At 37.1% G+C, this 14,267-nt stretch overlaps 1 protein-coding gene across 2 annotated transcripts in view; it reads right to left on the bottom strand.

Moving 5' to 3' along the window:
- Window positions 1-13,661, bottom strand: part of LOC140165064 (F-box and WD repeat domain containing protein 10B-like) — a 31,664-nt gene extending 18,003 nt beyond the window's left edge. Inside the window, exons 1-5 of one of the 2 annotated variants that reach the window (XM_072188484.1) lie at window positions 13,346-13,661; window positions 6,235-6,881; window positions 3,327-3,615; window positions 2,238-2,267; window positions 180-384 (exon numbers count right to left, since the gene is read on the bottom strand). In XM_072188484.1, the coding sequence (XP_072044585.1) occupies window positions 180-384; window positions 2,238-2,267; window positions 3,327-3,615; window positions 6,235-6,775 (1,065 nt within the window). In that variant the 5' untranslated portion in view covers window positions 6,776-6,881; window positions 13,346-13,661. The remainder of the gene's footprint in view (window positions 1-179; window positions 385-2,237; window positions 2,268-3,326; window positions 3,616-6,234; window positions 6,882-13,345) is intronic. The other variant, XM_072188485.1, reaches the window with a different exon arrangement.
- Between the last annotated feature and the right edge of the window lie 606 nt (window positions 13,662-14,267).

The raw sequence follows: 14,267 nt of genomic DNA, 5'->3' as shown, positions 1-14,267 counted from the left end.
TTAATTGATTGTTAATTGTGATTACATATGAATCTGTGCATGTAATGATAGTGACCAATACAAATTTACTAGTATTAATTCTGATTAGTTCATAGTTCATTAATTACAAGTATCATAGCAGCATCAACAGTCAATCCAAAGATCAAACAAATTTTGTTCTGGTGCCTCATAAGCCTCACCTGCATAAGCATGACATCTTCCCAAAGAATCTGCCTCATCCTTAAGTCTTCCTCTACACTGTGTGCGATATGTTCCCAATGACGACTGACACTGAAGCATTCTACCAGCTGTGCATACTCCAGATGACTCAGGATATATTTGGAGATATGGATGGGGAGATCTCGGATGAAGTCAACATGGGACCTGATGCCACCTATCGCAGACCTGAATAGAGGTTGGGTGAACGTGTGACAGTCTTAATGCAGATATTTTTTATTAATGAAGGAAATATAGACATGGATGCAATCATGCAATACATTGCAGAATTAAGTATGGGTTAAAAAGGGTCTTTTCATGGCAGCAGGTTAAGGCTTCACATTTCACTGAACATACAGAGCAAGATGAAGTAAATTTGACAAAGGCAAATTGTACATGTAAATTAACCCCTCAGCACTACCTGCCAATCTAACATTGCCTCTGATTGGTCAATTACATGGTATCTTCACTTTTAATCACCAATCAGAATGTAGCTTTGCAAATAATTCACTCCAATTTTTTTGTGTGGTGAAATTATTCTAACAATGTTGCTGATTTGTCCAATTGATAATGAAAACTTCTTTTTGGCCTATCAGAAGGTAGTTCTCATGGGGTTTACTTTGCTGTAACAGAAAATACAGTGTGTAGCTTTCACAGAACACAATGTTCCAGCAAAAAAAATGTCAAAAAGACCAATTATTCCATGGACAAATGAGTCAACCCGATCACGATGTTTCATTTCCATCTTCTCCTGGTCTACATGGTTGTGGTCAGGGTCTTAGCTAGCCACCCGTCTGGCCGTCATTTAAGACGGCCAGTTTGCTCCTGGACGGGCAAAATTAATGCCTTTGACAGATGCTATATTATAAATTGTATGTTTTGAGAAGCTAATTGACCTTTTTAGTAGACCCAATTTGTAGAACAAGGCCATATCAGCATATATTTGAACTCTTTGAACCCCCAATGGGCTATAGATGTCTGGTAAATGTTTTAAAGGTCAAATTAGGACAGACAATTTTATTCAAATGACGGGCAACCCTCAATTTCTAGCTAAGACCCTGGTTGTGGTGACATTAGGCTGTTTCAGTTGAAATCCACACACCCCCCTATGGAAGATATATGACCTTTATAATCTCCCACAGAGTGAGTGTAGATTTCAAATGGAGTTCAGGTAACCCCATTTGAAATACATACTCCCTATGTGGAAGATCATATCTTCCATAGAGGATGAATGGATTTTTAACTGGAATAACGATATAATTGTTCAACTTACAAAAGTAAATTTGGGGGAAAAACACAGAGCAAATGAGCCACAACTTTGAGATACATACATCCTACATGTCAAATAAAAGCTAACAGTTTATCATACATGATACCAATATAAGCAAATAAAATGCAGCTGAGGAAAGCTTGTATCTAAACAATTGATTACACAACCAAATGACAGGTACAATGAAAGCAACTTGCATACCCTGGGAAAATTGAACCATACACTGATCCTATTGCCGCCGCCTGCACAAGGTACTAGGTTGGTAGGCCTAACTGTCCAGTACAAGAGGAGTACCCATGTAGTACCAGTGCAGTACCACTGCTGGTGGGTTCTGTGCAGCTGCATTGGTACTGTGTAGGTACTCTGTGTGATCTACCAGTCAGGTGTACCTGTGCAGACAGCCGCAATAGGAAAGTGTTCATGTATTAACGAGGGAAGAGTGATGCTGACCACTTTATCTCCTCACTCATTTACACCATGATTTGAAAAGATGAAAATTTTCTCAGATTTCACTTAAGTCATCTTCTTTTTTCTTAATAGTAAAAAATCTTGCCTCAAAATAGTGCATTTTAATAGTTTGCCCCTTCTATTTTACATACAAGTACAACTAACAATGTCAAACACAATGTCAAACACAACAATGAAAAGACACGCCCTTTATAGTGAACACTGACATAAACTTACAAATTGACAGTTTATTCTATTTATTTAATTTTTTGCCAACATCACCTTCCCCTTTTTAAACGGAAACTTTATCCATTATAGAATGTACCTTTTCTTTTTCACTGGACTGGCTGGTGGACTAAAAATATAGTAGAACATAATAAGTACCTTAGTAATTGTGTTCATATTTACAATTTGTAAAATGTATGACTACAAAACTGAAACAAACTTATCAATATAAACTTGTCAGTGACATAGCATTCCTATTGATAAGGTACACATGTGATGCTGAACTTAACTGAAAACTAATTTCCTAACATAAATGGGGACTTCTGAACTGAAATTTTGCCATGTGTTTGGTCTAATGAAGTAAAATTGGGCCAATTTATAGGTTGAGCTATGAAAAAAAAACTTTCCAAATTTTGGCTACAACAGCTACAATTTGGGAGTTTTACTCAATTGGGCTATTCCATTAAACCACACTACCCCTGTGGAAGATTTAGCTAAAGTCTTCTACAGAGGGAGTATGAGTTTTGAATACAATCAACAATTGGGTAACTTCCATTTGAAATACTCACACCAGTTGTGGAAGACATCCATGTAGGTAAAGCTATAATACAGGGGGAGTAATGAGTATGGGTTTCAAAATGATTAACCCTGACGAGTTACATTCTCCCTCTATGAAAAATATTTCCAAAATCTTCCACTAGGGGAACATGTAGTGTGGATTTCAACTGGAATAGCCATTAGAGATACTGAACTAGAGCATGATGCCTATTAAACTGGGGGTCTTCAGAACTGGTGGATGGCTTGAAAAAGGGACCCTTGACCGCAGCACACACCTGTACCACCTTAACATGTCATCAACGCCACCCCTACAACATGATTACTTCTACAGTTTCAGCTTAAATGCAATAGTGATGTGATTTTTAGACTGTACAAAAGTACATTCAAGGGACATGGTTTATACTCTCATCTCATTTGAAATGATGAGTAAATAAGAATCCTTAAGGTGATAAATTTGTGACTATCTTTGCATTTTCCTCAAATTGCCCCTATAATATACATAACTTTTGTTACCAGTATGTGGTTATTTTTTGAGAAAAATGCAAAATTAGTCACAAAATTTATCAGGGGGTGTAGGACGTACCACCAAAAATATGAAAGAAACAAAAATGAGCCTTTCAAATTGACTAACCTTGCTGTAGGCATGATGGGCAATGTAGGATCTGGGGAGGACACATCTGAAGATTCAATGCTATCACTATCATCATCATCATGACCTTTGACCTCATTCTCATCCCCTTCATCTTCAACCACCACATGCTCAGAATCTAAGCTTTCTGAACTGCGTACTCTAGTCCTCAGTGGGGATTCTTTGAGTTTGGAGTATTCTTTAGCAGCTAGTCTGAGTGGTGCATTTTCAGGATGGTCCCAGGTGTTGTAGGAGTATTCGGTGTCAGCGAGTGATTCAGTTTCATCTTTCTCTGAATTGGTAAAATATAAAAAGGAAAACTTTTTTTAAAGATTTAATTCAAGGTATCCATTGTATCAATTAAGTTTATAACAATAGATATATAATAATAACAAGAACTCTTTGTTTGCCTTTTTAAGCATGTTGTATCTATTATCAAAGACCGAATTAAAAGGACTAGTTGGCGTCTGACGTCAATGCAAAGGCGTGGCGTGATTGGCTGCTGACCTGCGTAGTACGGCATTTTCGGTCTAGTTGACAGGATTTTTAATTCAGTCTTGAATTATAATGTATTATGTACATGCATCCAAAAGATCAAAGACACAAGGAATATCAATATGCATTGTAATAATCAACTTGAAAACAATATAGTCATCATGAAAAAGCTCATACGTGGTGCACGAAGAATTTCCACATGGGGGACTAATAAACCTAGGGGGGTGCCCGACTCCTGAGGGGGGCTCAGAGTCAGAAAATATTGCATCATATAGGTCATAAACTGCTATTTTTTCAGTATCTGATCACATTATTTTTTTTACTTCACCTGGAATTATTGGGGGTGGGGCTGAAAGGTATTCTACCAGGCTGAACCTAAGTTATTGGGGGGGAAGGGGTGTAGTCCCTGCTAGCATCCACCTCATTCCAAGGCCTCTGTACATACAGTACCATATACAAATCTGAACAAAGCAATCAAATCCTACACCCATTGGAAGAAAGAAATCATATTGATGATAACTCTTTTTTTAAATTATCCCAATTATTAAAATGTCATTTGTTCCTCTCATGTTTAATCAAAACATTTTCAAATGATCCGTATGGATAATGAACCTCGATGCAACCTACTGCAGCTACCGGCTACCGCCTGTCATTAGCAGTACAGCATTCATAATTGTTTTTGACAGGGAGTATATATTATGCTGTGTATTCTGCACAGATAAACACCTGTTCACTACCTAGTAGCTGTTACAATGTATTATGAAAGTATAGATTTAGAGGCATCACTTTCCTGTTTATTGTCTGTGAGGATCCAAGAATTATTGAATTACAAGTACAGCAATCCACATTGTGGTAAACATGGTAAATGCAATTTAAATTCCAATGGGTGAATATAATTAGTGTTTTAGGCTACGAAAAATAAGCACTGTTTTACGGGCATACATACTTTTCAAGCCCGGGGGGGCACTCAACTTTGGAAGTGACGGGTATGTGCCTACCGAGTCGCTGAAGTAGGGGCCTATCGGGTACAAAGCGTTATTTTAAAAAAGGGGGTCATTGGGTACAAACAAAATAAAAAAGGGGGTCATTGGGTACAATTTTTTTTTTAAAAAAGGGGTCATCGAGTATAAGATTTTTAAAAAAGGGTCATCGGGTAGAAAATTTTGAAAAAATTGAGTAAAATTTTGAAAATCTCGGCATAATTTTGAAAAAATTGAGCAAAATTTGACAGTTTCGCATTTTTTGTTCCATTTTGATGATGCTATTCTAGAAAAAGGGGGTCATTGGGTAGCCTCAACCAAAAAAAGGGGGTCATTGGGTAGCCGCAACTAAAAAAAGGGGGGTCATCGGGTATGGTTTTCAAAAAAAGGGGTCATCGGGTATAGTCCGACTTCAAAGACGGGCCTATTGACAGGCACATACCGTCACTTCAAAGTTGAGTGCCCCCGGTTTTCAAGTATATGTCCGGGTCCGGGGGGGCACTCATGTATCAAAGTTGTAAGCATGCGTGTGAATTGACTTTCAAAAATGATCCTAAGCTAGGATGTCGAAAATATGTCAAACTAACCCTAAATGAGGATTTTACTCACAAATAAAAACACCCTATTAAAGCGAGTATGTACATGTACATGTACACCAAGCCACACACTCGGAAACCACTCTTTCGTCCAGTATAACTTGATAAATATGTCCCCACTAATAGGCCTGGCATTTTCGGGTAATTTTGTGCCCGGGTACCCGGCGCATTTTTCGGGCGGGTAACCGGGTACCCAAATTGCAAAAAAATAAATAAATAAAATGATCCTAAGCATTCCAGGGACACTGCACTCATGCTTCATTTTTTTTTTGAATTTTGGGTACCCGGGCAGGGTATTTCCTGCCCGGGTAATGTAATCTCGGGCGGGTACCAGCAAGTCAAACCCGAAAATGCCAGCCTTACCCACTAATGGTCGATAATTGGGAAAAAAAAAACTACCCTAAGCGAGATTCATCCTTTAAGAAAACACCCCTTCATCTAGAAAAATTAGTGTTTTGAGACCCTAATCACGGATCCGTGCGGATCCTCGTTTTGCTTAAATTCAAAACCACTCTGTGTTTTCTTTCACACGGATGCTTACAAGTATTATTCTGAGTGGCCCCCTGAGTATGGTGGTCAGTCGATCTGGATTTTTTTTAAATTTCTTTCTTTCTTTCTTTCTGGAGGCTATAAAATGACCTAAAAATATACAAAGTTGTTATCGTATGTAAGCATACGTAGGTGCTAATTGGGAACAAAGCAAAAGATTGTGAAGCCATACATGTTTTGTTCCTTAGCTGACCCTCCCTCCCTGTCTATAAAATAATGAAACGGGAAGTGGGTCAAAATAGCATTGACGTTTTTAACAGAAATATTTTGGTTTGTCCCCTAAATTCTTACCATCGTCATCATCATTAAACCCTTCAGCAGCTTTCAACTCTGCTGCCAGCATTGTCCTAGCCTGCGTCCCAATAGTGTGTAGTAAATTACCATCGCAAAACTGCAGCAGGCCTAAGATATAGTTAGCTTTACTCCAATACTGTGCATCCTTAAACCAGTCCCAGAGACTAGCTATCTGATTGTCAACACTCGTATTCCTCAAGGCTCTATTGCATCCCATGTCGGCTCGATCACCCACGATCCCGGGATTAGTTCTTGAACGAGCATATGTGTAGTCTTTCCCTATTAGGGGTTTTAATAACATAATAACATACTGGAGTAAGTTGACGCTATGGAAGCGTCTCACAAGCCCCAGGATGAAACGACGCTTTGTGTGTTCACCCGCCCGTGGAAACCATTCTCGGGTTTCAGTCAGCAGGATGCGCATTCGGCAGCATTCGCATTCGTTGCATACAGTGACTTCACTATTCACGCATCTTAGATTGGGAGCTTTGCCGAGATTGAACTCAAAGTGTTCTGCATTTTCTGGTGGATGCTTCATTTTGTGGAGTTAGAGTTTTCAAAGGCATCAAGGCCTGGAGAAACACATGAAAGCTGCCAAAGCCACTGTGAATCTACATCTCTTCCTTGTCCTTCATGGCAGGAATCTGAAAAAAAAATGTAAAGAATAATTAACTCTAAAAACTCTTCGTTGTCATGGTTCTGAGAAATACAACCAGAGAAAATTGCTGATTCCAATCAGTTTTTATGTCTTACTCACAGCACTGTAAAGTTCTCAGTGTATTATAGGCTCCTTCTAATTCTTTCTTGTCGCCTTAGGAGTGTTGTGAGTAACTTAGTAAGACATAAAAACTGATTGGAATCAGCAATTTTCTCTGGTTATTTTCTCAGAACCATGACAATGAAGAAAGGTAGTAATCTGATATTATCATGATCATAGGTGGGTGGACAGTAGTCGTCGGCACCATTTTTTTATGTCGACATGTCGATATAATTCGTATACAGACGTCGACAGTGTGTCGACATAAAAAAAATTCTAAAAAAAATTTTTTTTTAATTTTCAAAAAATATTTTTGGCCAGAAAAGCAAGTTATAGGCCCAAAATGACTTGTTATTCAAGGTTGGAAACCAGAGAAATACTGCTACTAAAAAAAATGCCAATTTTTTTTTACAAAGTTGGATAAAGTTGGCCAGATTTGAAGGTTTGGGTGTGTAAATTCAAAAACCTGGGTGTGTAAATTTAATGATTTGTGTACATAGGCCATGTTGGTAAAAAGTGGGTGTTTAACTTACATATTTGGGTGTGTGGTGTCATTGGGTGAGAGCAAAATGTAAAATAATATGGGGTCATTGGGCATCTGGAGAGAACATACCTTTTTTTAAATGGAACCTTTGGGTGAGAGCCGAAACAGCACCACAGAAACCTTGAAAATCAACTTCCTAGTTCTAAATGGCTTCAAATTTCTTTGTTTTTTAAATAAGTAACAAAATCAGTGATAAATAAAAGTTGCTGTTTAAATTGAACTTGTAAGGGTCTTTGGTGACAGATCAAATGGAAAAATAGGGGCTCTGCGGGTGACAGAGCATGTGTTCGTAAAAAAATATGGAGGTCTTTGGTTGACAGCGACGCTGAAAAGGCCCTACATACGCGTCACCTCCACAGTTGGACTGGAGTGCCCCACCCTCCCCCGGGAAAAGAAGAGAGTACCGTATTAGGAATAAAATGATACTTTACTTCATGCAATATTGTAAATACTTCCAACTTAAATTGATGTCTAGTTTAAAACACAAAAAATAAAAACTTTTGTAACTACTCCGCCTATTTCATACTAAACACAACTTGTATGACCCTTATACAATGTACTATCCACAACAACATGATACCGTCAGGGTTGTCACTACACTGGTCGGTGCCGGTCGGTAGTAACCAGCACTCAGGCAGACCAACCGGCACTCAAGGGAATATGAGGACTTGCCAACCGGCACTAAAGTAGAGAAATTGTACTTTTTACCCTAAAAAACAGCTGGAAAGTGACGCATGAGAGTATTTTGGACAAATATCATGGAAATTTAGCCGGCACTAAATTCAGTCTAGTGACAACCCTGGATACCGTGTGTTTACTGTGTGGATAGAAGATAGAGTGTGGAACTATAACTACTTCAGTCACTCAATCATTGCCAATTTTCAAACGTATTTTACAATTCTTTGTGTTACAGAATAATGTTACCGAAATTTATTTTGATGACGGATTTGAGCATTTTTTTTGGGCTCTATATCCGTTGTGATCGGCGTTGTTTACATAGTGTCATGCTTCACTAACCTGTGTGATTAATAATATGATAAATGCAACTATTTAAGGGGGTACTACACCCCTGCCCAATTATTTTTGCCTATTTTTGCATTTTTCTCAAAAATTATAGCACATTGGTGACAAGTAAGATAATATTATAGGGCAAGGACTACAACTACTGTACTGAAAATTCAGCAACTCAAAGCAAGTAGTTATTGATTCATTGATCAAATATTAGTTTTCCCTCATTTTTGACTGTAACTCCACAACTGTTGTCTATGCTGAAATAAAATTTCTAGTGCAGTAGTTGTAGTCCTTGCCCCTATAATATATAAATATCTTACTCATCCCCAATGTGCTATAATTTTTGAGAAAAATGCAAAAATAGGCACAAAATTGGGCAGGGGTGTAGTACCCCCTTAAGGTACAGGAGCCTTGTATTTTTAGTGCAAACTCTTAATTGAAATTGCGTTGCACCCACTCTGTGTATACATTATAAGAAAGACCTATACCGTCGGTGACAGCTTGTAATAGTAGGCCTAAAGGAACAACGGTCATGACATACGGTATAGGTTCGATACTTTCTTTGTTCAGTTTATAGAAAAGGCGGAAAAAATAAGACTCTGTCATTACACCATGTATTACTATTGATATGGCATGCACTAGTTGTCCGCATCTAACTTATTTTCGTCAGCACAGACATTGACTGTTATCATACTGACATTTTTTTTTAAACGGAACACGATTCTCCACTAAGTTGGTCAATAAATAGCCTGGAAACACATTACAGAAGATCGTGGTGATCCACCGCACCTGTAAGTTTATCCCCACAGCATGCTTGGAGATTGGGAGCCAACATGACATGCGAACTGCGGGAAGGTTTTTACCCACAGTTATTGAATTTGTGTGGCAGTCAGTAGTGCCGGTACTTGCTATCGGGGAAACGTACACAACAAATTCCCACTGTATGACCGTAGGCGTAGTACTTCTAAGAAAGATATAGGTATGCCAGGCAAACCTTAATTAACACATTTGCTAGTCAGCCAAATTAGCCTAGAACACAATACATTGTACATATATTTACATAGAAATATAAAAGAACTGGCCAGTCAAGGAAACCTACATTTTAATATGTTGTCTAGATACTTCACTTTTAAAACCCAAATATATGATTTTTTTTATGGTGATAAGTCACTCGCACATGGAATTTTAGAGGGATTTTGATAGCAGTTCCATTAAAAAAGCTGCTATCAACATGAGGTCTAAGATCTAGAAACACCACCGAAATGCTTTTTTTGGGAATTTTGCTAGCTGAATCTTTTTGATGAAAGTCAATCGTTGACAAGATGTAACTTTTGTTTGTTTACCCAGGTTGGTCCGTGAGGAACACATGCTAATCCATGGAAAACCATGGACCGTTCCAAGCTCATACAAATGCACAAGCCTGGATAGCCAGTGTAGGCTAATATATGCATGCTGGCCTAGATAGCTTTGATAAACAAAGCAAGAAATGGAAGGAAATAGCTAGGAAAAAGAGAAAAGAGAGAAGGCCACTCCCAAACACAATTGTACAATTTTACTCTTACATGTAGCCCTTTTCAGTTTTGGCTTTCAATACTCAAGGGCTTTAATTTGATATATAAAATGATGCAGTTTGATGGCAAATTTGAATTCACCTGGCATACCTACAAGATAGACACCCATTAGGCCAAGTAAAAAATTAAATATGTTTCACTAGTGCTGTAATCGATTGTCGTAAGTATCGATAGTCGGAAAATACATAGACTTCCGACATGTCGAAACACTCAATGTCAGTATCGATACACAAACGACATGGCACACATGCTTAGATTATCTCAAATTGCGGATTTGCAATACCACTTTCGTTTGTTTGATACATGATCCATGTAGTTTTAGCTGTTAGGCTTCAATACACTTGTTGTTAACTTGTTTCTGGAACTTACTGATAATAAAATTGGTAAACTCAAATCTGTGTTTCAAACTGCGTGAGTATCGATAATAGTATCGACATGTCGGATGTTTGCCTCCCGACATATCGATACCCAGAAAGCTTATCGATTACAGCACTATGTTTCACGTCCGGGTTTTCGAAAAAAAGGAGGAAGAGGGGGCTTTTTATTTTCTATTTTTTATCGCAAAATTGGTGTAAATACCCATACTTAGAGCTGTTTTAGCGTATACAATAATGCCTAGATGTTGTTTTAAGGGGGTACTACACCCCTGCCCAATTTTGTGCCTATTTTTGCATTTTTCTCAAAAATTATAGCGCATTGGTGCCACGTAAAATATGTATATTATAGGGGCAAAGGCTACAACTACTGCACTGGAAATCTTATTTCAGCAAAAACAACAGTTGTGGGGTTACAGTCAAAAATGAAGGAAAACCAGTATTTGATCAATAAATCAATAACTACTTGTCTTGAGTTGCTGAATTTTCAGTGCAGTAGTTGTAGTCCTTGCCCAATATACATATCTTACTTGTATCAAATGGTCATGTTTTTTGAGATGGGACCCAATTGTGTCACATCTTGCAATTTGTCAAAAATCAACTCCTTTTTTGTATTTCTGATTATATTTCAAAAAGTTTTCACCCAAACTAGTAAAAGTATACATTTTTAGAAAGCATATATTGTCATGATTGCAAATCTGTAAAGTTTGAATGGATATACAGGGTGTACCAAAAAATATACAGGGTGATTCCATTGAAAAATACCGAAAAAATTAAATTTCTTTACCGCTCCAATATTTCTACATACATGTACATAATGTACATTGTAGTATATAAAAATTGGAAAATGAACTTGATATTTGAAATGTACACAGTTAGTCCTTTCAAATGTATAGTTTGCACTATATTTGTTAAACCCCATTGTGTTATACAGGGTGTGAAAAAAAGTTAAATTATTTTTTTTAATTTATGTAAAATTTCCCTAAGTGCCATTAAATTTGGAAGATATATTCAAAATAGTTTACAGAATTGCTATAATATCCAATTTTTAAAATTATCCAATTCCTATATATGTGTACATCCATATCAAAACGATGCATTTGTTGGCTGCTACATGTGTCTCATTTCACGTAATCAAGTGGAGGTCACTTCCAATCATCCCCAAGTCATCAAGGGTTAATGAATGTTCTCTGTGTTCCTAAACCATGTGACTTGGGATGATTTGAAGTTGACCTCTGCTTGATATGAGTCTGGTATTTATTCCTAGCTATTATGTGAAATGAGACGCATGTATAGCAGCCGACAAGTGCATCGTTTTGATATGGATGTACACATATAGGCCCGGCATATAGGGTGTTCCAAAAATCAATATTCAGTGAATAATTAGTAACAAAGGTACATGTACAATTAGCCTACATCAATAAACTATTTTACAATAACCAGAGATCAATATGTCATCAGATTAAATCCTTTGACTGTAATAATCTCCTTTTAGAAGATTTATTTCATATTTCAAAGATAAAACAATATTGAAATTTATTTCATATGCATGCATGCAAAATTAAAGCCCATTGTATTGCATGACCCACATTCCACTGCATTAATTAAAAGCTTGTTAGATCCTTAATTACTAAGTTCATTTAAGATTAACTAGGCAATTATAGTTATAGAAAGTTAAAAAATAAGATTAACATTAATATGCAAAATGCATTTTTACTAACTACTAGGCAACAAAGTGCATAAATTTTATTAATGAACATCAACTTCCCATTGGAATTACACAGAGCTCCTCCGCTTCCGGCTCCTCCACTTCCGGCACCACCCCTGACTAATTAACTTAATTAAGCTGTTGTAATTAATTAATACATTTGTTTAATTGTATTTGTTATTTATTCATTATATTAATAATTTATCTTCAAAATAAGACCAAAACCATTTGTTCATGATGAATTTTAGCAAAAATATAGGAATAAGTAGACAAAATGATTTAGCAAAATGTGACAGCACCACCTAGGGTCCCAGTATAAAAAACATGACCTGATGATGACTAGTACGAGGAACCCATACCGTACTTAGCTCTGCTAGTACGGTATGGGTTGATGTGTATGCAGAAAGCGAGTGCAACGTTATTTCAATTAGAGCAATTAATAAACAGTACAAGGCTCCAGAAGCTTAAATATCTGCATGTTTGTCATAATATTAATTACACGGGTTGTTGTACTTCTTACCTAAACGTGAATGGCTGAAATTGTAATTAATACTCCATTATAAAAAAAGAAAAAAAAATAAGTTTTCCTGAGCACACAATTTCAATGCAACTTCAACTTTTAGTGCCGTAAATATGAAATATCACATGATCAGGTGTCACATGGTACATGTCAGCGCTACGTCATTGGCTCTGTGGAAAAGCGATGACGTCACTTTGTTTATAAGCTGTTTTGTGACTTTGATTTTAGTCCCGTAAGCTTGCACGTACCAAATTTTTTAGATGCGTTTTTCATCTTTTTTGGTGATTGTATATACAATGCAGCATATGGTTCTTTTCATAAGGAACGCAGGATTAGTTTGATGAACAATTTAGAGTGAGTATATGTGCAATTTACTGACAATCAACGCACTAAATCTGAGATGCCTCTTCTGTGCAAACTTAAAATAGGGCAGCGTCAATAACGAAAATGTCATACCGATAAATGACACGTCTGTTTTGCCCGGTTTTTAAGTTTGCCTTGCGAACTAGATGATGACCAAAAATGCCCCGCCAAATGCGCTATAATTTTTGAGAAAAATTATTTATTATTTATAACCTCTCTCTGCCAAGTACAAAATTAGACATTTCTACATCCACACTTACCTTTTTACTACATGCAGTGTACCACCCAGTCATAGCTAGTCATGCAGTCAGTGCGACCAAGCAAGCAAAATTGTCCAGGGGTAAAAGTTGCCGAATTCTGCAGTGTAGCAGTGGCAGTGCCGCAGGTTTGTTTTGGTCATCTTTTACTTGATTTTCCATTATTAATTACGCGTATTCAAGCTGTGAAACATACCGTTATTGAGAACTTGAGATTCATTTTACCATACCAAGAAAATCAATAGCTTGTTTACGGTTGTTTTCTCTTAATTTATTGACTTTCTCGCTGTTGATTAATTGATTGACTTACTTTCGTGGTGTCTGCACACTGACTAGCCGGTTTCTTGTGACACGCGACTTACAACGTTACTCCAATGCGGATTTATGAACTGCCGGGAACTTCGTTGCCAACACCAACGAAAGTTGTTTTCAAGGGATCTGGAGCTGGAATGAGATGAGCGTTTTGAGCGTTTCGACTATAGGCCCCTATTTTTGTGGGACATGAGAGCACATTAGACATATGAAGAGCTTTGTTTCAAAACCCCTTACATCCACTTGCCCAATTTTGAGAACACATCAAAAAATCATCAAAATAATCACTGATACCGTATAAGGTGTTTTTCAACAAAAGCAGTTTTTGGCAGGATGCTCATCCTACCCAAACATCCCACCAAAAACTGTTTTTGTTGCAAACCCCCATATAGGGCCCTATCAGTGATTTTTTTTGATGATTTTTAGATGTGTTCTCAAAAATGGGCAAGTGGATGTAAGGGGTTTTGAAACAAAGATCTTCATATATCGAATTGCATTCTGAATACCTGCTGAATACGAAGAATGTCTTTCTGATATCAAATAATTTTCTTTTTTTTGAAATTCACGATATATAGCCTACACATTTTATGACAAAGTATTAAAATTTGATATT

This window comes from Amphiura filiformis, chromosome 11 (assembly GCF_039555335.1).
Source record: "Amphiura filiformis chromosome 11, Afil_fr2py, whole genome shotgun sequence".
NCBI lineage: Eukaryota > Metazoa > Echinodermata > Ophiuroidea > Amphilepidida > Amphiuridae > Amphiura > Amphiura filiformis.
The sequence above is the reverse complement of the archived record's forward strand: the minus strand, read 5'-3'. Positions and strand labels throughout refer to the sequence as shown.